At 37.3% G+C, this 26,417-nt stretch overlaps 1 protein-coding gene across 11 annotated transcripts in view; it reads right to left on the bottom strand.

Annotated features, from left to right (window-relative positions):
* Positions 1-26,417, bottom strand: part of LOC118546233 (uncharacterized) — a 567,633-nt gene that overhangs the window by 350,598 nt on the left and 190,618 nt on the right. For 3 of the 11 annotated variants that reach the window (XR_013448159.1, XR_013448158.1, XR_013448160.1), the window contains exon 3: positions 16,603-16,746. The exons of 7 other annotated variants lie outside the window; for them this stretch is intronic. Coding sequence is in view for 1 of the 4 variants with exons in the window: in XM_078073059.1 (XP_077929185.1) it covers positions 22,788-22,795; positions 23,666-23,708 (51 nt within the window). In the remaining 3 variants the exon portion in view is untranslated. Of the gene's footprint in view, positions 1-16,602; positions 16,747-22,705; positions 22,796-23,665; positions 23,709-26,417 lie in introns of all 11 variants that reach the window. One more of the 11 variants, XM_078073059.1, reaches the window with a different exon arrangement.

The following is a 26,417-nucleotide window of genomic DNA, read 5'->3' as shown; positions in this document are numbered from 1 at the left end:
AGCTGTGTTTGTTTAAATAAAAGTGTGATTTGAATACCTCCTACAGCTAATGTTCCTGCCAATGAATAAAAGATAAAAACGCAGCTCTCCTCTCGTTGGTTGGGAGTCTCTGCATTCTAGCTGACTTGGAGATTTATTGTTCCACATAAGGAAGTTGAAAGCGTGGAGGGCAGACCACACGCAGGGGCCTTTTGTGTATTGTTTCAAGCCATACCACTAATAGATTTCTTCCACTGAGGCTCCCAGCAATTCAGCTGTGCTCAAATGCTCCACTTAACTGTGAAAAAAATAATAATAAAATAGTAATTATGCCTAAATAGCAAATGCAGCCCAGCTCGATGCTACGAGGAAGAAAGTAAACAGGAACAGATACCATTCAGAGAAGGAATGCTGTATTTAAGTGTCGTTGTGATAATGGATTTAAGCCTCCTTTATTTCTTCCAAACAGACCTTCTCACCTCCAGCCAAGTGCCTCTCTGTCCCCAGTGTCCCCCAGGAACTAGCAGTGTTCTCCTGGAATTCACAGCCCTGACAAGCCGGCCAGACCAGAATGAAAGACAAGAGATGATCTCCAAGCTGTAACTATAATGTAGTGCAATTCTGAAGCACCTAGAATGTTCTAGGAGTCTGGCATACCAGGATATGGACAGCATTAAAATCTCTGCCCTTAGGTAGATTACAGTCTAATGATGGATATAAGGTATAACATAGTCCCCATTCTCCAAATCATTAAGTGTGACTTTTAAAAAATGCCATTATCTGGACACTGCTCTTGACCATTTAATTCTTGTCCACATTGCCCTCTGCCATAGCCATGCCAGACTTCTTACATGCATACGCACACAGACTCACACACACACACACACACACACACACACCATGTCTTTTACCTCCAGGTCTTTTCAGCTGCTACCTATGCCCTCTACCCAACCTCCTTCCCTCCTGTACTCACCGAATGAGCTCATCTGCATGATTTAATTCAAACATCATCTCCCACAAGTCTTCCCTATACCATCCTCATGGATGCTCCAAGCACGGTGGGAACATACTTCCTCTCTGTGGCACTAACCCCTGTGCTCATGTCTCACACTAATCCCCACCTGAAGAGGCTGGACTGAAGAGACCTGCATCATGTGTCCCCATCTCATTCTGGGGTGAGGGGAACACATTGCTTCCCTTTTCCCCTTTTCCCTCCCACCAGTCCTCACCAACTACCAGAATCACAGCCATCATGAGCCATTATAATAGGAATGCAACTTTCAGATGTGTTGAGCTGGAATAAAAATAGAGAATGATAGTTGTATTGAAATATTCTATTTACTTACCTGTCCCTCTACTAGGTCTTGGAGGAGGAACCATGTCTCTGCATCTCTGTATCCTCAGGGCCTATAACAGTGACTAGAACTTTACAGGTGTATCATAAATGATGGATGGATGGGTAACCAGATGAACATAAGAGAGAAGACAAATGAAAAGTGGAAGTAAAATGTAGTGAGAACCAAAATAAGGGACAGTTCATTTACAGCTGGAAAAAAATTGGCCCTCTGAAGAATGTGACCACTGAGCTAAGACTTAAAAGATTTGTGATTAGGAACTGGGCATTCCAGGCAGAGAGAACAGCAAACATGACTAGACAACAAATACCCCAGAACCTCACACTAATCGAACAGGGTAGTCACACTATCCAGAGGGCATAGTTACTTTAGACATAAAAACTTTGAAAGGTTACATACTGTTCCAATAATAACCAATTTCTGAATCCTTTACAAACAGTCTTCAAGATCTACCAAATAGGCACTAAAGAAAATCTATCTCAGATGGCTTTGAGTTTTTTTAAACCCAAATCTGGAATACCCAGCTTAATTTCCTACCTCACTGTTCCTTCGAAGTTTGAATATATACGATTCACACACACAGCATGTGCTCAATATATTGAATGAAGTCAGTGAACTAACAAACTCAAAATTGCCACCACCGGGGACAATAAAAATGTCACATCACTTCATCATAGTCACCAGTTCATAGTGAAGAAGAACTGCCTGGTGATAAAAAAGAAAAAGAAAAAAGCACACTACTTATTGACTTTTTAACCCTGTGCATCTTATATAACATAGCTAAGCTTCAATCTCCTCTCTTATAAAATGACATTAACAGCAGTTGCTTCATAAAGCTATTGTTAAGATCAAATGAGACAAATGTTAGATTAAGCCGTATAAAATTACTGTTTTCTGGTGAAAGATCCGCAATTTCATGTGATTCAACCTAACGTAACAGTGATTAGAGTATAGTAAATATTCAATTTATGTTAAGAATAAATATTGTGTATACATGATAAATGCAGGTTTAAACCTTAGCTTATGTCATTTAATAGCAGTTAATGAGTGAGTCAGTTAATGAGTAAGCCACTTGTTCTAGTCACAGTTTCATCATCTATAGAATGGAGTTGATGGTAGTTGCCTAATAGGTGTATCATGAGAATTAAAGAAATTCAAAATATCGGACACAAAGAGATCACTCAACCAACAGAAGCCTGTATGATTGCAAAAGACCAAGATCTATGGAAAGGCTACAGGATTCCAAAAAAGAATGAGAGGGAGAAAGTTTATTCAAGAGAAGTTCACAGCTATAAGTACTCTGGCTTTAGGTTGGGATATTCTTTATTGGAATCCTATGACCATGCACATAATTCTAAAGACCTGGTATGTTGAATTGTCTTAGTTAAGGCCCAAGTAGAAGACTTTGGGGCACTTGCCAGAAGCCACTGACCCTTGAAGGCTCTGGAATGTCAGGGAGCCTGGTTTATACTGTCTGAGTCAATTTAAATAACCAGCATGCCTGAAGTCTAAAAAATCTATTCAAACAGTAACCTTCATGATCAAATTAAAACTACATGGTTTTTTTTCCCCCTAGGGATATGGCAAGGGGATCAAAACTAGATGTGAAATACTCAGAGGGATCTGATTAACAGCAGGAGTTTCTGACTAGAAAAACATCAAGTGTAGAAAAACATAAAGAATATTCATTCATACCATCAGAAATTATTATTATCATCAGAAATAATAATAAACTAAGTTATGACCACATGCAAAAGTAGTGGGAAGACATGGTTTTTATCAAGTGTGTAATGTTAATAGCCATCCAATAAAGTAATTATTTTAGTTAAATTTTGGAATATCTGAGAAGTAGTATATAGGGATTGTAAAGGGATACTGTTCATGTGGTATTCGCAGGGGAGTGCTTTATCGGTGTCCTGAATGTGTGCCTGGGGACCTCAATCCCACACATAAAGTTTAGAGGACACATCTATCTTAATGTGGTGCTGAAAATAATCACCAAACCTCAAAAGGTTTCTTCACTTAGAATTTGGATCAGGGATGATGTGAGGAATCCTCAAGGGGATTTCTTGGAGCTTGTCCTTTTTAAAAAGGGAAAAGAAAAGAAAAATAAAGACATTTTGAACTACACTGTGAGGCATTCACATGGGGAGAGGGAAGAGAGTCCTCTCTCAAAACCAAGACTTAAACATCAGCTGGCCTTGCATATTTCACACCAAACAACAATAGAAGGCGGGGATCAAAGAGTACAGGCTTTGGGGTCATTTATATCTGGTCTGGGTGCCAGTTCTGCCACTTAAGACCTTGGACAAATTTTAATCTTTAGTTTCTTTATCTGCTAAGGATGCTAATCATCTATCTCATGGGAAGTAAAGAGCACAGAACCTCAGAGACAGTCATTAGGCAACGAATGGGGATTAATGGACACATGCAAGTTTGCTCAGCCTCTTAAGGAAGATTTTGAGCTGCAAGAGGACAAACATCAAGGCCCTTCATGTGGTGTTGGCTGCCCAGGTTCCTTTCCAATAAAGCTCTATAGTGGGCCTAGGGGAGGCAAAGGGTGCTATGTGGATGTCATCTGAGATTTTTGAGGTGCAGGTGCTGGCTGGGCCCTGAGGACACTGAGCTCTATCTTGGAGTAGTGTCTCCTTGGGATGCCCTGCGGCCCTGGCCTGGCTCTGCGGGCTGCGGCACTGGACAGACTAATCAGATCCAGACTGTTGTATGATTGCTGCAATATTGTGGGGGAAATGATAGGTTTTCTCCTATCGGAAGTCTGAAACCAATTCAGCATGAGATTTTGGTCATTTGAGAAAGAGCTTGAATGAGAAGCAGGAGAAGTTGAATAGGAACATATCTTTTCAATAACCTTGACAGATGCCAAAAGAAAAGTTAAGAAACAAATAGGATACAATAATGTTTCCTAAACTGTTCCCAGAGCACGTATTTGAGATGTTTATTGGGGTTTTACCAAAAAAAAAAAAAAGAGTGTTCTGTGGTCACATAAGTCTGGAAAATGCTATACACTGTATTTACATTCCTCTTGAATAACAGCAATCCACACTAGTAAATCAAATGCTCCAAGAAAATCTGTAATAAGAAATATATTTAATCGCTTAATCCTTGTGTTTAGGTGTTGTTTTACTTTGTTTTGTTTTTAAATACAACATCTATGAACACCTCTGAAAATACCAGTGTTTTTACCAGTTCAAGGTGGGAAGTGCAAAAGCTAAAAAAATTATAGTATCAAACAACTGTTTCTATGAATGTTTTCCAGGGACTAACTAATGCCTCCTTACATTATAATTCCCATGAGGCACCCTTTCCCATTTCCTTCACTGGAGAACTCGGCTTAGCATTTTCAGGCACAAAGTCTTAAAAGCTTTCTTTAATTTTCCTGCCAGTACCAGCTAGGAATCTTTACCTGTTAGCCCTACAGCCCATGGGTTTGGTACATGTGACAGCGAATTGAAATCATCTTTGGCTAGAGCTTGCTGTCCCTACTAAGATGTGAGGTCCTTGAGTCAGACTTGCAACTGAGACCCTCGAATCTTAGCAACTGTTCAAATACCCACATACACCCAGTTTAACGTCCTTCACATGATTGTTAAACTTTCTAAGCTAAACTTCAAGGTTTGGACAAACCCTCTGTGCTCACTCAGTCTGAAATTCAAAACAATTCCAAGCCTTTTTCTGCAAAGGCAATTTCTCATCCCTGGTTTGGTTGTCTGCACAGAATTGGAATCTTAAGGAAAGGGAAGCTAGAAACTTAGCTTCTTGTCTGCCAAATAAAAGGTTCTTATCTGTGGTACAGCAGCCAAAAACAAGAAGCTTTATCCTAGAAGATTTTATCTCTACATATTCAGAATGTATCCAGTCCTCTTCAATCCCACCACCACTACCCTTGTTCCAGTATTTGATATCTCTCATCAATGACATTGCAAAAGTGTCTACACTGGTCTCACATCTCCCATTCACCTGACACAAGATGGGTCATTTTCTCTATTAACAATGGGTACCATTTCTACAGAAAACCATGAAATGTACTTTCACCTATGTAATGTAATTTAATATTACCTAGACCACAGTTTTCTCCTACCCCAAAAAATATTTCATAGAACTTCATGAATCTATCCAGTCATTCAAAATCATCTAAAATCTGGCCCATATTTTATGATTGCAAAACTGAAGTTGACAGTTTGGGCATTTATATTATTAAATAGTCTTTAAGCACTCAAACAATAAATTTTATCTTAATTTAGTTCTGAATATATTTACTTTTTTAGATAATCTAATATCCTTATTTTTTTTACTAAGCTGCAAAACAAGTTCAAATATATTGTGCAGGTATTATCATATGATATTTGTGCTTCTCTGACTGGCTTATTTCGTTTAGGAGAACTGACATCTTTCAAAATGTTAAAGATTGTGTTCCACTGTCTTCTCACTTTAGTGTTTCTAGTGAGAAATATGCTGTCATCTGTAACTTTATTTCTCTATACATGTCTCTTTTTTATACATTTGCTTTTTTTTTTTTCTCTGTATCACTGGCTTTGAACTATTTCATGAGATATTCCTCAGTATAACTTTCTTTATGTTTTTTGCACTTGAGATCCATTAATCATCCTGATCCTATGGGTTTATAATATTCATCCAATTGGAACAGTTTGGGTGATTATTTCTTCAAATATTTTCTCTGTCCTTCCTCTTTCCTAGTCATCAGTAAATCCAATTATATCTGTATTGGCCACTTAAAGTTGTTCCACAGCTTATTGATGTTTTCTTTATTTTTTTAAGTTATTTTTTCTCCCTATGTTCCACTTTTGATAGTTTCTATTGCTGTGTCTCAAGTTTACTAATTTTTTTCTTCTGCAGTGTCTAATCAACCATTAACCCCATTAAACAATTTTTCATCTCAGATATTGCAATTTTCATCTCTAGAAGTATGATTTGGGCCTTTTTATATCTTCCATGTCTCTTTTTGAACATATGGAATATAGTTATAATGGCTTTAATATGTTTATCTGCTGATTTTGCATCTGTTAGCTCTAAATCATTATTAATTGATCGATCTTCTTTGATTCATTATGGGTCATATTTTCCTTCTTTATTATATGCCTGGTATCTTTCAATGCCAAATATTGTGAATTTGTCTTGTTTTGTGCTAGATATTTTCTGTATCCTATCAAATTTGTGAGTTTTCTTCTCAGATGCTGGAAAATGGAAATAGTTTGGTCCTTTCAGAGCTTGTTTTTAAGATATTTATTGGGCGGGATCAGAGCAGAACTCAGTATGGAGCTCTTTACCCTCCACTACTGAGGCAAATTCTTTGGTTGCTCAACCCAAATCTTGGTGAATCATGAGGTCTGATTTTTTTTTTTTTTTTTTCAGTCTGACTGGTAGAAACAGGCACTATTCCCAGTCTGGCCTGGGTGCCAGACACTGTTCCCACTATCATTTTGGGACATTCTTTCCTTATCCTCAGGTAGAGTCCCTACAAGTATGAGCTGATTTATCTATAGAATACTCAATGGAGATCTTCTACAGATCTCTGGTTCACTCCCTGTGAAGCTCTCTCCTCTCCAGTACTTTGACCTATAAGCCTGCCTTGGTATCCCCAGACTCTCAGCTATAGCACCTCAACTCAAGGGGTCCAATGGGCTCCATGTAGATTCCCATTAGTTGTACCATGGCCTGGTAATTCTTTCATGGCAGCAAGATAGGGAGATCAAAGGGCCTACTTTATTTTTTCCCCTTTCCTGATAATCACTGCATTTTTGTTTGTTGGGGGGGAGGGGTTGTTTATTGGTTCTTTCAGTTGGGAGAATAAATCTAGTCCTTATTACTCCATCTTGGTGAGCAGCAGTGGTCCATCTATATTTGTTAAATCTTTTTCCTCTCTGTGGTTCCATTTGTATATTTCAAGTTCATTGACCTTTTATTCTGCATTTTCTAATCTGCTAATTCCATCTAGTAAATTTATTTTTCATTTCAAATACTACATTTTTTTATCTCTTGAAGTTTCATTTTGTTCTTTCTTTTGTCTATCATCCATTTCCTCATGCTTATGTGAGTGTGATTCAGGGCACCCCAAAACAATTACAACAGGAACTTCAAAGATCACTGATGACAGATCACCATAACAAATACAATAATAATAATAATAATAATAAAAGTTTGAAGTACTGTGAAAATTACCAAAATATGAAACAGACATGAAGTGAGCAAATGCCACTGGAAAGATGGTGCTGATTGACTGGCTTTATGCAGGGTTAACAAAAAACTTTAATTTGTAAAAAATGCAATATCTGTGAAGTACAATAAAGGGAAGCACACTAAAATGAAGTATGCCTGTATTCAAACATCTCCCAGTCCAGTGTTAGCTCTTGGGATTATTTAGTTTATTATCTTTTTAAAAAAATTTTAATTCCAGGATAATTAACATACAGTGTTCTATTAGATTCAGGTGTACAATACAGTGATTCAACATTTCCATACAACACCAGTGCTCATCATGACAAGTGCACTCCTTTATCCCCATCACCTATTTCACCCATCCCCCCACCCAACTCCCCTCTGGTAACCATCAGTTTGTTCTCAATAGTTAAGGGTCTGTTCCTCAACTTCTCTCTCTTTTCCTTTGCTCATTTGTTTTATTAAATTCCACATATGACTGAAATCATAAGCTTTTTTTCTCTGATTTATTTCACTTAGCATTATAGTCTGTAGCTCCATCCATGTTTTACAAATGACAAGATTTCATTCTTTTTTATGACTGAAGAGTATTCATATATATATGAATAGATAGATATGGATAGAATGATATATATGTAGATAGATCTATCACATCTTCTTTATCCATTCATCTATCAATGGACACTTAATTTAACTATTATAAATAATGTTGTTATAAACACAGGGGTGCATGTATCCCTTAGAATTAGTGTTTTTGCATTTTAGGGGGTAAATACCCACTAGTGCAATTACTGGATGATGGGGTAGATATATTTTTAACTTTTTGAGGAAACTCCATACTGTTTTTCACAATGGCTGCACCAGTTTGCATTCCCACCAGCAGTGCACGAGCATTCCTTTTTCTTCACATCCAGGCCAACATCTGTTATTTCTTGTGTTGTTGATTTCAGCCATTCTGACAGGTATGACATGAATCTCACTGTAGTTTTGATTTGCATTTCCCTGATGATGGGTGATGTTGAGCATCTTTTTATTTAGTTTACATCTTAATGGCATTTGTTTTTATTCAATTCTTTATACCTGAACAGATTAAAATTCAGCCAAGGACTCAAGGGTACTGCTGTGCATATTTCTGGAGATTTTCTGCCCATAGATCTCTTTCCTTATAATTTGACTAGAAAATTCCTGACACTTACATCTTCCCAACTTTTAGCCCTATAACTTCAACTCAGTGTAAAGTGAGTGTTGTCTGACATATGAGGATGTCCTTAGTCCAACATGTCATCTCACTGTATCTCTGGTTACTCTACTTGGGTTCCCTTTTCTGCACTACAGTCCAGAAAGCTCCTTCAGATAGATAGCCAGGACAATCACCTTATTTTTCTCTCCTTCTCTAAGAGATCACTATTCTGCAGTACCTGTTGCCCAATGTATGAAAAACTATTTTAAATATTTTGTCCAGTTCCCTACTTGTTTTCAGTGAAAGAGTAAACCTATTCTCAGTTATTCAGTTATGGGTGGTATTAGAAAACCTCTTCGGGTTCTCAACACTTAAGAATGTCACACCATTATCTCCCAGTATACATGATTTCTGAAATTTGCTATCTGCTATAATTCTTTTTTTTTCTTCTGTATGTAATGTGACTATTTTCTCTGGCTAACTTCAAGATTTTATTTTCCTTTGTTTTCAGCAGTTTGAATATGATACACACACACACACATACACACACACACGATGGACTATTACCCAGCCATAAAAAAGAATGAAATCTTGCCATTTGCAACAACATGGAAAGACCTAGAGGGTATTACACTAAGTGAATAAGACAGAAAAAGACAAATACCATGTGGTTTAATTTATATGTGGAATCTAAAAAACAAAATAAATGAACAAACAAGCAAACCAGAAACAGATCCATAAATACAGAGAACTGGTGTTTGAAAATCGCTGAGAGTAAATTCTCATCCCAAGGGAAAAAAATTGTAATTATGTATGGTGATGGATGTTAACTAGACTTATTCTGGTAATCATTTTGCAAAATATACAGATATCAAATTATTATGTTGTACACCTGAAACTAATATAATGTTATGTCAATTATACTTCAATAAAGAAAAATGGAGGGGAAAAAAAGAAGTGGAACTAAAAGAAACCATAAAAAGATGAAACATTAGGGGCACCTGGGTGGCTCAGATGGTTGAGCATCTGCCTTCAGCTCAGGTCATGATCCCAGGATACTGGGATCGAGCCCCACATAGGGCTCCTGGCTCGGTGGAGAATCTGCTTCTCCCTCTCCCTCTGCCTCTCCCCCTGCTCATGCTTTCTCTCTCTCTGTATCTCTGTCTCAAATGAATAAATAAAATCTTTAAAAAAAAAGATGAAACATTATGTTTATAATATGGTAGGTGTTTAATGCATATTTTTCTGATTAGCTTCTTAATTAATAATGGTATAAGGATGGATGAATTGAAGCTCTCATTAACACATCTGAAAGTTATACTTTCTACTTCAAACAGCTTCTGGAAAAATCTCAATTCCCCTGTTGCTATCCAAAAAGAAGATGAAAAATAGATGTTCACCACTCACATATTAAGAATGTCTTAGAACATAAAGGATTTAAAACAGCAAGATGTCAGGTGTTGGGAGAAGGGAATGGGGGTCAAGGGGAACCTTCTGAGCATTCTGTCAACAGTGGTCAGGGAAGTAGAGTAACCAGAAGATACAGTGAGGTGACATGTTGGACTAAGGACATCCTCAGATGTCAGACAACACTGGCTTTAAATACCAGATTTCTATTTATAAATTTATAAGATGTGGCAATTTGGGCAAATTAATTAATCTTTCTAAACCTCAGTGTCTTTATCTGGAACAAAGCAATAATAGTGCCTCCATTGCAAATTTGTTATAAGGGTTAATTAGGATAAGTGAGATAATATACATGGAGGAGCCTAAGAAATAAGAGGAGTTCACTATATGTTTGTTTAAAAAACACATATACTTACAAAAATGAATGTTATCTAGCAGGAAACTGTAACTGGAGCCAAACACACAACACAAGCCAAAAATCAGAAATCTAAGAGAGAGATGCCAAGCCAGAAGCTACAATGCCAAGATTAAGAAGCAGTGGTGAAAGTTATGTAGCACCAGTCTGCTGGAATGGAATTAACCAAACTTGGGTTAATGAAGACAATGTGTCTCAAGGGAGTGATGAGGGGAGTCTAAAAGGAATTCCATTCAAGGTCACCTCTAAGGAGACTTTCAACACTTGTATTTTAGGATTCCTACTTTTGCTTAAACAGTTTTCTCCACTAGCTTCCATTTCTAGCCCATGAAGCAGCATAGTAAAGTAGTTCATCCCTAGGTCTTAGCAAACCCTCCTTTAACATCTTAGCATTGTGACTTTGGGCAAATTCTTATAATGGACATTTGCCATTCTTTTAATTTACTTATAATCTAAACTCCTGCATATTTGAGATATTTTCTGCCTTATAAATCTTGGTTGGAGCGTACCTTGATCCTCACCACAGAAGCTAGAGGCTGAATGCTTGCTTTTATAGTCTCCTTGGCAGACAGGACTTGAGCATTTGAATCTGCCAATCAGCAGCCTCCACCACGGGCTTTAAATTAGCTCATAACCCAAAGAAGCAGGGCCATGGAGAATCCTCTCCTTTGGTGGTTACCATTGCAAAATAACATTCCAGCTGTTGGTGTCTCCTGTCCTCTAATTGCTAGTTCTATTTTGGCAGTAGCAATGTTTTCCTTTATGAACCAATTTTCTGGGGTTGACCTTGGGTAGTGTTTCTGGTGAGTATCTTCTGAACCTGATTTTCCAATCAACCTGATGATTTTTTTAATAGATTCCTTTTCCTTAAATAAGACAAAGTCAGTACCTTTTTCCCCCAAATTTGTACTGCAACTAATACATTGTCCTTTAGCATCAGTTACATCATCTATAAAATGGGGACAATAGCAGTTTCTGCTAACAGGAAGCTGTGATGATTCTCTGAAGGAAACATATAAAATGCTTAAAGGAGTTGCTGAAATACAGATTTTTCTTAGTAAATGTTAGCCACTACTATTTAGTGTTTTGTGCTTTACAGAGAAATTTTGCAAACACTATACCATGGAAAGCTCATAAAATCACTCAAAGAAGATATTCATTTTATTAATTTGTGAACACAGGTCCATTAACATTAAGCATACAGAATGAACAAAACTAGATGTCCTGAGAAAATCACTAGGCAATACTACATTAAGGCAATAATACATTAGGATGGCTTATGAAACAGCAGGAACAGATGAGGTCAAAGCAGGAAAGGGTGTGGGTGAGAAGAGGGTCCCAAGGGCTCATGAACTCTAATATTTAAAGACACAGTCAAGATGAGATGTTTGCAAGCAATACTAAAAAGAAAAAAATAAAGAAATACTAATAGGAAAGAGAATAAAGGAAAAAATTAAGGTTGGTCAAAAAAACACAAGAAAATCATATTTGGAGAAAGGAGGGGTTAATTATTCTCCTGCTTCAAATTCTTGTCCATCTTTGTACTGAAGGAAGAAAACATTTGTGGGGCTGGAGGTAAAGAGATGGTAAGAGGAATATGAATGGGATGATCTAGCAAAGGAGGAAAATAGATGGCACTGACGCAGGAATGACCAGAGGCATCTTGTCTGCAGTTTCTACTAGAGTATCCCACGGTTCAACATCAAGTGCCAGAGAAGGTGGAGCCAGGGCAGGTGGAGCCTGGACCTGGTGTACAAGAAGGAACCCAATATCATGCAATATCATGGGAAAGACAGAGCTATGGAAATCTCTAGGCAGATTGTTATACCTGAAGTCAAAGTAAAGACTTATTCAGAATCCTGGTTACCGGACCTTTCAGAATATGATACTGATAGGATTCCTTTGTATCAGGGACAGCACCCAAATTAAAAAATGAGACTTAAAAAGAGATGTCTGATCAATAGCTATTCATGCTAAGCGTTAAGCCAGAGTTCACATATAGTACGGAAGTGGCACAAAAAAGGAGGAATCCAATGTGAAAAAAAAATCAAACAACAACAACAAAAAACCCAGCTATAGGTACAGGACCAAGGCACATAGGCAAGTTAGGTGAGAACCAGGGCCACAGTGAACATTCATTGCTGAGGGCCACCCCAGACACACCGTGTGAAGGGATTATGGAAACAGAAGCACAGGAGAATGAGGCTCCTGATGTGCTCAGAGAGACTGTATTCACGCTCCTGCAGGGGAGCAGCTTCAGCAACCCCAGGTGAGGAAGCTGGTAGAGGGAAGGGAGTAAAGGAAGGCGGGGGAGAGGAAGTCGGTAAGATAAGGAAAGCACGGGGAGTAAGAGAACTGAAAGAAGATAATGGGGGAAGGAAACAAGAAGGGAAGAAAAGAAGAAGGTGAAAGTGAGGGGGAGAACAAGAAGAAATGAGAGAAAAGGTCTCTGTGTTAAAGCAGGAAGATGTGAGTGAATTACAGAGAGAAGGAGGGTGTTAGAAAGAAGTTTGAAATGTATGTAAAATGTAACTCAATTATCTAAGATCAGCCATAACACAGGAAGAAAAAAAAAAATCACATCAGGTTGTAACTGCTAGAGTACATTTAATGCATTTATAAACAGATATCTTTTGGCAAGTGAATCAAAAAGGCCTCCACAAGACACGAGATTCTGGGCTTCAATCCATTCACTCTGTGAATTAATTGACTTTATTTGAACTCTACTGTTTTCAGTTGGAGAATTCACTGTGAACATGTTGTACATCTCCCAGATATCAAATAGCAAATGCATTGCAGCCAGATTCTGAAACAGCGCCAGAAATTGTTTATTAATCAGACAAGGGTTTCTCTGTGATTAGGAAAGACAACCAAGAGATAAATAAATAAAATAAACAGCTAAACTCTTTGAAATGTCTTCCACATTTCTCCTTTCACTTAGGAAGCACAGACGTCACTGAAAACCAAGTAATTATACTCACTAGGAGGAGGTGATATATGACACCTGCTTTCAAAGCAATGTTTTTTTAAAACCTCACTTCTAATCTTTTTCCATATCTTACTCAAAATCATCATTTGCCAGCAATAGATTCACACATTCAGTTTTTTTCCTTCTCTTACAGCATAAAACATATTACAACTTAATCTTTTCCTGCATATAAAACATTTCTTTGAGCTAACAAGCCCAGGGAATATATGTTCTGACTAATTTCTAAAATGATTGCGTTTTAAAAGGTTAAAGCACATAGTGTTCTAAACAGGATTCATGGAAGCTAGCAAAAGATAATAGACCCAGTAATTACTCTGGGTCCCTGAAAGATGGAAGGAAGGAAGAGAAGGAAGGGGAGGAAGGAGAAGAAGGAAGGAAGGAAGGAAGGAAGGAAGGAAGGAAGGAAGGAAGGAAGGAAGGAAGGAAGGAAGGAAGGAAGGAAGGAGAAGAAGAAGGAAGGAAGGAAGGAAGGAAGGAAGGAAGGAAGGAAGGAAGGAAGGAAGGGGAAGAAGAAGGAAGGAAGGAAGGAAGAGAGAGGAGAGAGAGGAAGGAAGGAAGGAAGGGAGGAAGGAAGGGAGGAAGGAAGGAAGAGTAGATGTTCACAGACTCCCATGAGAGGCTGGATGGACATCAGGCTGGGAAAGAGCCATAGCCAAATGACAGGTCTGATCTGGTCCACATGCTACTGCTACTGGAACTGTGATCAATATTGTCTGTGAATGTTCCCTCTACTTTATTTTTTTTAATTCAGTAGCTCTCCTTATTTCTTCATCTCCCTTCCATGACCCATCCATGGGCGAGGCAACACAGTCTTCAGAACATAGCAGTCCTGTAGAAGATGCACTAAGGGAAGTGCCCCCAGCACAGAGGGAGAGAGCAGCGAACAGGCACTGGTTAAGCCTGGATTACAACTCCAGGGGAACTCCCCACCACTAGCTCCCCAAGAAAATTATTCAGAAAATCACAAGCAGGGGCTCACATGTCAAATTTCTTCTAGGTACACACTGGTGACCAAAGTAACAGAGTTCCAAGGAAATATTAGCTCACAGGGGAAGTGCTCGCTTTGGCAGCGCAAATACAAAAATTAGCTCATAGGGGAAAATAATGACACAAAAATAACACTAGCAGAAGAATAGATGAAACAAATAGAGCAATGATTTTTTAAGGTATAATTAAATATTTACAGAGAGGAAAAGAAGCATAATGGGAAAACAAACCAGAAATAAGCAAGTATGAAAAACAATCACTTGGATTTATTGGGTACAAAAACATAATTGCTGTAGTAAAGAACTCAATGGGTAGGCTGAATAACAGGATATAGAATCAAAAGTGATTGGGTTGGCCAGAAGATCCAGTCAAAGAATTATCCCAGGAGGTATTAAGAAATATTGGCCATTGTTCATTCAAATAATATTTATTAAATTAATAAATTAGCTCAGTAATATGATAAGGTTTAAATAATAAATTAATAAAAGCAAATAAAATTTTTAAAAAGAAATTTTAAATAAAAAGAAAAAAAGTTAAGAGATACAGAACAGAGATGTAGAGTTATCAATATTTAGTGGTAGTACCATTAAAGGAGAGGAATAAGAGAAATGAGAGGAATAAAAGGAGGAAAAACCATACTTGAAGAACAATGACCAATAATTTGCCAAAATAAAAAAATCTGCAATAAATTAAAAGGGATTATAGAGTTTGACACAGAATAGATTTTTAAATGACTAGATATATTAAAAAGAATATCCAAAGCACCCAATTCTCAAAGCGGACAAAAAATGAATTCCAGAGAGCAAAGCAATTTGCCTAAAACAGGAGAGGAATCAAATTGATGTTAAAATTTTCAATACCAACATTGAATATAAGAAGAAAATAGTATAATATTTTTATCTTGGACAAGGACTTGAAATAAATTTTATATCCAGTTGAATTATCATTTATATATAAGCATGAACAGTAAACAACTTCTGAGCCTGCATAAGAAAATATGGTCTTTGTAAAGGGAATTATGATAAAAAAGGAGGAGGAGGAGGAGGGGGGAAAAGAAAGAAGGAAAGAGGGGTGAGGGAGGGAGGAAAGAAAAGCAGAGAAAGACAAAGAAAGGCAGGAAAAGAAAATATGCCTACTAGGAAATATAAATAATATAATAAAAATAAGTTTTATCATTATTTATAATAATGAAAAAAGCTTCATCTAACTAATCCAAATATTGAGATTTTCAGAATATTTTTTAAATCCAGCAATATGTTGAATGTAAGAAATAGATTTAAATATTACTCAGCCATAAAAAATGAAATCTTGCCATTTGCAATGATGTGGATGGAGCTAGAGAGTATAATTCTAAGCAAGATAAGTCAGTCAGAGAAAGACAAATACCATATAATTTCACTCATGTGTGGAATTCAAGAAACAAAACAAACGGGGAAAAAAAGAGAGAGAGAGAAGCAAACCAAGAAACAGACTCTTAACTATAGAGAACAAACTGATGATTACCAGAGGGGAGGTGGCAGTGTGGGGGGGGATGGGTGAAATAAGTGATGAGGATAAAGGAGTGTACTTGTCACGATGAGCACTGGTGTTGTATGGAAATGTTGAATCACTATATTGTACACCTGAAACTGATACTACACGGTATATTAAATAACTGGGATTTAAATAAAAACTAAATAAATAAATAAAGTGAAGAGAAAACAGTTAAAAGTAAACAGATGGAAATTTATACCAAACAAATGCTGAAGAACAGAATGCTTGAGCATCAAATTTAAGATGATAAATATTATATCATAAATAAATTACAAAAAGATAACTTTATAAGCTTATATATCTAATAATTAAAATAACACTACTATAATATCATAAATAATTACAAAAGAATAACTTTAAAATTTCTTGATCCTAATAATTAAAATACCACTAAGTAACCCATGAGTTAAAATTAAGTCAGAAAGAAACTGTTAAAATTAGAGCTGAAAAACAATATAAGAGCTACATGACAAAATTTGTGAGACACAACTGTAGAAGTATTTAAAAGGAAAATTTTAGTTTCTGAGTACATTAATTAAAAAATAAGGAAGACTTGGGGTACCTGGGTGGCTCAGTCAGTTAAGCGTCCAACTCTTGATTTCAGCTCAGGTCATGATCTCAGGGTCCTGGGCTCCATGCTCAGGGGGGAGTCTGCTGGAGATTCTCTCTCTCCCTCTGCCTCTCCCCCCACTTCCATGCTCTCTCTCTAAAATAAATAAATAAATCTATTTTAAAAAATAGGGAAGACTGAAAACAAATAAACTTAGCATTTAATAAGCTAAAAGAGTACAGCTCAATAGCAAAAATAATAATTATAATTTATTTCAAAGTGGGCAAAAGACTTGAATAGGTATTTCTCCAAAGATGACATACAGTTGGCCAACAAATATATGAAAAGATACTCAACATCACCAATAATCAGGGAAATTCAAATCAAACCACAATGAAATAGCACCTCACAACTGTTAGGATGGCCACTATTTTTTTTTTTTAAAGATTTTATTTATTTGACAGAGAGAGAGATAGTGAGAGCAGGAACACAAGCAGGGGGAGTGGGAGAGGGAGAAGCAGGCTTCCCACGGAGTGCGGAGCCCGATGCGGGGCTCGATCCCAGGACCCTGGGATCATGACCTGAGCCGAAGGCAGATGCTTAATGACTGAGCCACCCAGGCGCCCCAGGATGGCCACTATTTTTAAAAGAGAGAAAGTAAGTATTGACAAGAATGTGAAGAGATTGGAACCCTTGTGCGCTGTTGATGGGGATATAAAATGCTGCATTCACTATGGAAAAGCTAAGGAGCTTTTTCAAAAAACTAAAAATGGAACTACCACATGATATAGCAATCCTGCTTCTGGGTATTTATCCAAAAGAATTGAAAGCAGAATCTTGAGATATTTGCACTTCCATGTTCATTGCAGCATTATTCACAATAGCCAAAAAGTGGAAACTACATAAATGTCCATCAGGGATAAATGGGTAAGCAAAATGTAATATAAACATACAATGAAATACTCTTCAGCCTTAAAAAAGAAAGAAATTCTGTCATAGGCTACACCATGGATGAACCTTGTAGACATTATGCTAAGTGAAAAAAGCCAATCACAGAAGGACAAGTATTGCCTGATTCCACTTATATGAGTTATCTAAAGCAGTCAGACTCAAAGAAGCAGTTAACACCATGGTGATTGCCAAGGGATGTGGGGAGGGAAATAGGGAATTGTTGCTCAATGAGTATAGTCTCAGTCATGCAAGATGAAAAATTTCTGGAAATCTGTAATATTGTAAATATTGTAAATATCTTATAAAATTGTAAAGCAATATGCGTATAGTTAGTACTGTATTATACAATTAAAAATATGCTAAAAGGGTAGATGTCATGTTACTTGTTTTTATAATTGTAAATATGTAAAGCAATATGCATATAGTTAGCAGTACTGTACTATACAATTAAAAATATGTTAAAAGGGTAGATGTCATGCTACCTGTTTTTACACAATAAAAGAAGCTAGAAAAAGAATATTAACATAAACACAAAGAAACAAGAAAGAAATAATAAAGAATAGAAATAAGTGAAAAAAACAGATAAACAGCAAATCATAATTTTTTAAAAAAAGATTAGTAATATAGATAAATCTCTAGTAAGAACAAACTGACAAACATAGAAGAAACTACATACATATGCACATGCATACCCACAACCACACATGCACAGAAGGAAAAAAGAGAAATAAATTCAGATATAATAGAGATTTTTATAAAACAACAAGATTTCTGAGGACCTATAGAAAACTGATATGTTTCTAGAAAAATATAAAATGTCCAAACTGGCACATGTGAAATTAGAAAATTTTAATGAATCGATAATCATTTTTAAAAATGAAAAAGTAACCAAAAACCTTTGCTCACCTAAAAAGCCACAGCATAGACAAATTTTCAGATGAATTCTACTAAATTTTTAAGAAATAAATATTCCAATCTAAACAAGTTTATTTTAAGAATAGAAAAAGAAGGGCGCCTGGGTGGCTCAGTCAGTTAAGCATCTAATTTTAGCTCAGGTCATGATCTCAGGGCCCTGGGAAAGAGCCCTGCATCGGGCTCCCTGCTCAGTGGGGAGACTGATTCTCCCTCTCCTCCCCAATCCTGCTCTCTCTCATCATCTGTGTTGCTATCTCTGTCTCTCACTCTCAAATAAATAAAAAAAAATCTTTAAAAAAAGAACAGAAAGGGACGCCTGGGTGGCTCAGTTGGTTAAGCGTCTGCCTTCGGCTCAGGTCATGATCCCAGGGTCCTGGGATCGAGTCCCGCATCGGGCTCCCTGCTCCGCGGGGAGCCTGCTTCTCCCTCTGCCTCTGTCTCTCTCTCTGTCTCTCATGAATAAATAAATAAAATCTTTTAAAAAAAAATAAAAATAATAAAAATAAAAATAAAAAAAGAACAGAAAAAGAGGTAAAACAACCTTATTCATTTTGTGAAGCTAATATATACTTGATACTGAAATCAGATGACAAGATGAGAAAATAAAAATATAAGCCAATTTTAATTTTAAAAATAGATGCAATGTCCACCCAAAAATCTACATCGAAATGATTTCAGTGACTTAATTCATAATTGCCAAAACTTTGATGTAACCCAGATGTCCTTCAGTAGGTGAATGGTAAACAAACTGTGACAATTCATACAATGGCATACTAGCCAGTGATAATTAAGCCATGCAACAACACCGATGAATCTTACATGCATATTGTTACATGAAAGGAGCCAGTCTAAAAGACTTCATAGTTTATGATTCCATTTTTATGACACCTTGGAAAAGGCAGAATGACAGAGACAGAAAACAAATCAGTGGATACCAGGGATTTGTAGAGGGGAAGGGTTGATTAGGTGAAGCACAGGGATTTTAGGGCAGTGGAAACTCTTCTGTATAGTACTACAGTGGGGGATTCATGACAGTACACATTTGTCAAAACCCATAGACCTTAACAGCGATGAAAGTAAACTAAATGAAATTTACTGATCTATAAATACCTCCATTTTAAACACATAAACAATATGTATATTTTCAAAGGTTTACAAGCACTTACTTTATGCCAGTCACTAATTTTATACTGTAGACATATTAACCTATGTATTCATCAAACAATCATATACAAATTAAGCAACTGAGGCACAGAGAGGCTAAACGGCTTGCCCAAGATCCTGCTGTCGTGTGAGGGTGGACTCCACGTTCTAACGCCTGTATTCTCACACAGCAGGCTACAGTGCCCCTTGCGGGGCAGATGGCTAAGAAGGGCATGTATCCAATATACCATTTGTGTGGCAATTGTGGAGCGGGAGGATGCAGAGGTGGGGAAAGACATGAAGGGAGAAAGTACTAAAATATAACACAAAAAGGGCACCTTCTAAGACTGATAATGAGATGAAACAGACTGAGGAAGATTAACTTAAATCTGCACATCTGATGCTTTTTAAAAAAAGTGCTGACATTACCCAGGAAATTCTGATTGCTCTTCTATCTTAGATAACTAAGCATTTTAGATACATGGTTTTTACTAAATTAGCAACTTTGTAGATGAGAAATATGTAGCCCGAAAGATTCAGGACTACTTGCCTAGAACATCTAAAGGACAACTAGATCCTCAACTCTAGAGACCTACTCACCACTTGCTTAGACTCTAGCACCAAACCATATATTCCTAATTTGTGCTTCAATTTATTGACTGGAATTTCTCCCAATTGGAGAATTTCTCCCAACTGAAGATCAGCTTACTGTCTAGCACCTAGCCTCTACCCCACACCTAGCATACATATCTATTCCCAAAACCCTTCTCCTACTCTGTTTTGCCCCTCAGCTCTGACACGTAAATCCTATATGACACGTACTTGGGTACTTGGACTTGTAGATACTAACCAGTATCTATCCATCCACCTGGCCATGCATGTTTTCAGGCAACAAGCATTGACTCCCCACTATGTGCCAGTCACTAAGGACACAAGGAAAAGTTAGACACCAATCCTAATGGCAAGAAGCTCACAGTTCAAGAAGAAAGAACAACATACAAGTAAATGAGTGGAGTAAAATGAAACCTAACTCATTGGATTATCACTGGAGTTAAATAAAATAATGTATATAAATAAATCAAGATGTTCATAGCAGTCTTTAATAGCTACACCAACTTCCATAGAGCTTCCCCCCAAAGAGGCATCAATTTAATTATGGGTCATTTATTCATTCAGCAATGTCAGGCACTGGGAAAGTGCTTGGGCAGAGTCAGCTAACTAGGCAGTCAAAGGCTGTACTCTTATTTCCAAAGTATTGAGACATTTTTCATTGAGAAGTGATTGTATGACCAGAGATCATACCTTCCTCTCTTGCTTCTAGATGAGGTCATGTGAATTTGTTAGAGTAACCTTAGCCACTGTAGCGAAGAGATCCCAACATTTCAGAGACTTAACACAATAAAAGTGTATTCTGCTTCCCCTGCAATAAAATGAAAGTAGTCATGGTGAATGAAATGGGAAACATTCTAAATGGTCATCCAGAGACCCAGGTTCCTTTGCTTTGAGGCCCTGCCATGCCCCAGGGTCTTATCATCACTGGAAGGGAAACAACAGGGTGAAAAATGATGCCCACTTTTAACCACCATGGCCCGGATGTGATATCCATCACTTCCATTCATATTCCATTAATGTGAACTGGTAACAGGGCTCTAGCTTTATGCAAGAGGGGACTCAGTAGTACCTGTCTGAACAACTACCATCCAGTGACAAATCCACACAATTGAAGAAAAAGCATGCACTTGAATGATACCATGTGACTAGGTCTAACAAATGAAATGTAAGAAGTACAGAGCATCACTCATGAACCCAAGTGGTAAAGCAGCCAGTGTAATTCTCCATCTTTTCCCCCTTCTTCCAGGTGAAAGGACCTCAGGGATAACCGAGCAAAAGAAGTTCTGATTGCCTAATTACCACATAGAAGAGACTCCCACTAGACAGGAATGCTGGTTTGGACTGTAATATGATCAAGAAACAAATTTCTCCTAAGTTCATCTACTAACATATTGGAATTTATTTGTTACTACAACTAGAATTGCCCGATTAATAAAATACTATACTTATTAATACAAACTCTATAAAAACTCTTAATAAATGGCTCAGCACCTAGCAAGGCACAGAGGTAGAGCTCAATAAATACTATATACTTGCCTATTTGCAATTTCTTTAATGTCTTTTTGGGAATGTGTGAACCTCTTGCTTATTAAATGACTTGTCACACATTTTCATTCCTCTCAAAGGCCCTCAGGATGTGGCTGTGGCCCTGCTGCTGCTCATATTAATGTGCAAAAGAACAAATATATCAGGTTCACATTTAGTGTCAGAAAAAAAAAAAACAACTGGTACTTTCTCTACAGCACATTTTCCCACTTGCCTATTCATTTTTCAGAGCTGTCCTTCTCACGCTCTCTTCTATGGTATGAAAAGCTATCTTGCTTTTCAATCCTAACAATTTAATTTAATCTACACAACAACTGTTCCTTTAAATAAACATGGATATTTACCATTATAAAAGGCATGAATTATTGAAACTTTTGAGAACAAATCTAATATAATTTGAAGCCTCCATAAAGGTAAAAGAGGCCAGATGCCATCTGTATTAGTCTGCTAGGGCTGCCATAGGAAAATATTATAGACTAGGTGACTTAAACAACATATATTTATTTTCTCACAGTTCCTAAGACTGGAAATCCAGGATTAAAGTACTGGTAGGATCGGTTTCTCCTGAGCCTTCTTTACTCAGGTGTGTACTCAAATGGATTTTCTCTATGCATGCTCCTGACATCTCTCTCTTCTCATAAAGACACCACTCCTTAATGGATTAGCACCCCACCCTAATGATTTCATTTAACCCTAATTACCTTCCTAAAGGCCCTATCTCCAAGTATAGTTACACTGGCACCTAGAGCATCAAAATATGAATTTCGGTGGGACACAATTCAGTCCATAACATCATCCCTAGAGGTACAATATCTTCATTCCCAAGGAACTCATCACTGTGAGTGTCATAAAACTTATGTAACACTTGTAGCTCTATTCCAAGTCTGAAAGATGATTATTGGAGAATGAGTCATCAAAATGGCAAAATAGGAGTTTTCTTCTATCTTACCACCAAAGAACACTGATTTTGACAATCACCCATGGACAAGGGTGCCTTTATGGAAGTCCAATAGTCCAGCAGAGAAATTCCATCATGCCACTGGAAAAAAAAAATCCATTATTGGACATAATGAAGAGGGCAAGAGGAATAGTTTTATTTTACTTGTGTCACCCCTCCCTCAAGGTGGCACAGCTCAGTGCCAAAAGAGACCTTCTAGGCCCATGATTTCTCCCACAAAGACACATGAGAATGTATGAATGAGCATCTGGCTTCCCAAGCTATGCAGGATGCTGCCAAATACATAGACTTCTTTCTTGCCCAATCCAGTATACTGGGATGTGCTGCACAACTTGGGGGGGGGGGGTGGCAGGAGGTGGCTGGAGAACAACAGCCAGGCCCCTCAGAGGGCATCCAAGGGATGTAGTACTACTAATTGCATTGCAGACTCCATTAGGAAGTCTGCCTGTGAGCCAGTAGGAACGTCTTGCCTGTAGATATCCCCAACTGGCCCCCCCCAACACTCAGTGTGCCTCACCCACACACACACAGTACCCCATGGTTGGATGCTTGTAAAATGCCCCTGAGGGCAGCAAGACCAAGCCTTTGCAGATAGCTAGTGAGCATGCACAGAAAGCTGGCCTAATTCTGTAGGATTGGAAGAAAACGCACTAACTTGAGCATTTAGCACCATCCCAGGAAAAACAAATGGAAGGCTGTCAGCACCTGACCCTGTTCTGCAGGGTCAAGAGAAGGCATACAATTTTAAGAATTCCCCCACAAGAAGGAAAAAGTATGGAGCAGAATATTGTAAAGTTTGAGAAAGTCTCAGAATCCCCAACAGGGTTGATGGAAGATATTTCTCTCCTGATGGCAGTCAATAAAGACTAGAGGAGGTGACTGCTTCTTCACATGCAAAGAGAGCAATATAAGACTTCAAGGAACACGAAATATCAAGGAAATATGACATACCAAAGGAATGTGGTAGCTTTCCAGTGACTGATCTGTGGTTTGCCTGAAAAAGAATTGAAAATGGTTTTTTTAAGGGAACTCAGTGAGCTAAGAAAACCCAGAAAGACAATTCCACAAAATCAAGAAAACAATACACAAACAAAACAAGAAGTTTAAAAGAGGGGCAGAAATCATAAAGAACCAAGCAGAAATTCTGGAGTTGAAGAATACAATGAATGAAATGAAAAGTACAAATGAGAGCATAAATATCAAACCTGATTAAGCACAACAAAAAATCTATGAGGTAGACAAGAGAGCATTTGAAATTATCCTGTCAGAAGAGAACAAAGAAAAAAAGAATAAAAAAGAGTAAAAAAGTCTACATGAACTATAGAATACCATGAAAAGAAACTATGTATTTTTATAGTACCAGAAAAAAGGAGGAAATGGGTAGAAAGTTTATTTAAAGAAATAATGGCTGAGAACTTCACAAATCTGGGGAGAGATTTGACATCCAAGTTCATGAAATTCATACGTGCCCAAACAAATTCAACTCAAAGAGATCTTCTCCAAGACACATTATGATAAAACTGTTTAAAATTAAAAGCAAAGAATTTTAAAAGCAGTAAGAGAAAAAAAAATCCTCACATACAAGGAAACCTGCATAAACCTGATTTCTCAGCAGAAACATTGCAAGCCAGGAGAGAGTGGGAGGATATATTCAAAGTGCTAAAAAGAAAGAAAACAAAAACAAAAACAAAACAAAACAAAACAAAAAAACCCTGCCGACCAAGAATACTTTACCTAGCAAAGCTGTCCTTCCAAAATGGAGAGAAAGACTTTCCCTGACAAACAAAAGCTGAGGGAATTCATTCACACTAGACCTGCCTTATGAGAAATGCTGAAAGAGGTTCTTTGAGCTGAAAATGAAAGAATGCTAATTAGTAACATGAAAACGTATGAAAATATAAAACACATTGGTAAAGGTAAAAATAAGTAAAATTCAGAATACTCTAATACAGTGATATAGTAGTTTGTTAACCACTTAACTCTAGTATAAAGAATGTTATTTAGCACTAAAAAGAAATAAGCTATCACACAGTGAAAAGACATGGAGGAACCCTAAATGAACGAAGGAAAAGAAGCCAAACTGAAAAAGCTACATATTATATGATCCCAACAATATGACTACCTGGAAAAAGCAAAACTGTGAATATCATAAAAATATCAGTAGTTACCTGGGGTTAAAAGGGAGGAAGAGATAAACAGGCAAAACCCAGGGGATTTTCAGAGCAGTCCAAGTGCTCTGTATGATGCTGTGACGATGGATTCATGTCACTGTAAATGTGTCTGACATACAGAACGTACAACACCAAAAGTGAACCCTAATGTAAACTTTGTACTCTGGGTGGTAGTAGTACATCAATGTTGACTCATCAGTTGTAACAAATGTACCACTCTGGTGGGGATGCTGACAATGGGGAACGCTATGCATGTGGTGGGGTAGGGGGTATACAGGAAATCTCTGTACCTTCCTCTCAATTTGGCTGTGAAAATAAAACTGCTCTAAAAAATAAAATCTATTTTAAAAGACTTAAAAAATAGAGCCATAAAATAATCTTTATGCCTAGTTCCCAGACCATTCTAATTAATAAACAAGATCTTTCTGTGTCAGAAACTGTGATTTTTTTTTAACCTATATTTCCCTTACCTGTGTATGCAGGAGTAAGGAATATCAGTATCTCTCCTTCAAATGGGAACAACCGGCTGGTTACCCCAGATTACCAGATGGAAAGGGCAAGTGCATATACTGGCATTAAATGCCAAGCAGGATGCTCAGTTTTATGCAGATAGTAACTCATTTAACCATCAAAACCACTTTATGAAGAAATATGATTATCCTTGTTTAGCAAATGAGAAAACAAAGTCTCAGAAATATTAAATAACTTATTCAACATCACTCAACAAAAGGAAAAAGAATACTACTGCAGAAAGTTCATGGACTTTGAGGTGAAGAAGACTAAAATCCTGTCATTTACTAGCTACGAACTTGGGCCAATAACTTAACAGCGTTGTAGGAACTGACTGAAATAATATCCCTAAAAGCCTGGCTTGTGGCACAAACATATTAAACAGTGATCCCACCTTCTCCTAGACAGCAAAACGACTGTGATTTGACCCCACTTCTGCCAGAATCCATGCTCTTCGTCCCTCCTAGTCTCCCTGCAATAAAAATCTGCCTTATAAAGACTTGGGGAATGTGTTTTCACACAGTGCAGAGCTAGAAAAGGATTATTATCCACAGCAACCTTAAAAGCAAAATATTTAAGTATTGATATACTTTTATTTAATATGACCTCCTGAAAAACCTCTTGTCTACTGACAATTCATTTGAAATTATTAGCCTGTAGGCATTATGGATACATGACATATACCACTCTAATAAAAATGGATTAACCCCTCTCTCATATTTTATACCACACCAGGCACTGAAAACTAAGTCTGATGTAATAGATCTCTTTTGTGGTTTTAATCATAACAGTTGTACCAAATGACTTTTCTTTTTGTGCATGTGGCAACATCATAATGGGAAGCTAAATCGATAGCATATTTCTCAATCTAATTATATGCCTTGCATTTCTAAACCAGTTTCAATGAAATACAGTAAGTGGTAGTGTGAAAATTAGAAAAGGCTGAAAAAAAAAAAGCAGCTGCAAATAATGTCAGTGGCAAGAATAAAAGCATGAACCATGCCAGTGTAGGTGAATAGCGC

The sequence above is a fragment of the Halichoerus grypus genome, chromosome 5, assembly GCF_964656455.1.
Source record: "Halichoerus grypus chromosome 5, mHalGry1.hap1.1, whole genome shotgun sequence".
NCBI lineage: Eukaryota > Metazoa > Chordata > Mammalia > Carnivora > Phocidae > Halichoerus > Halichoerus grypus.
This window is presented reverse-complemented; position numbering and strand designations above follow the sequence as displayed.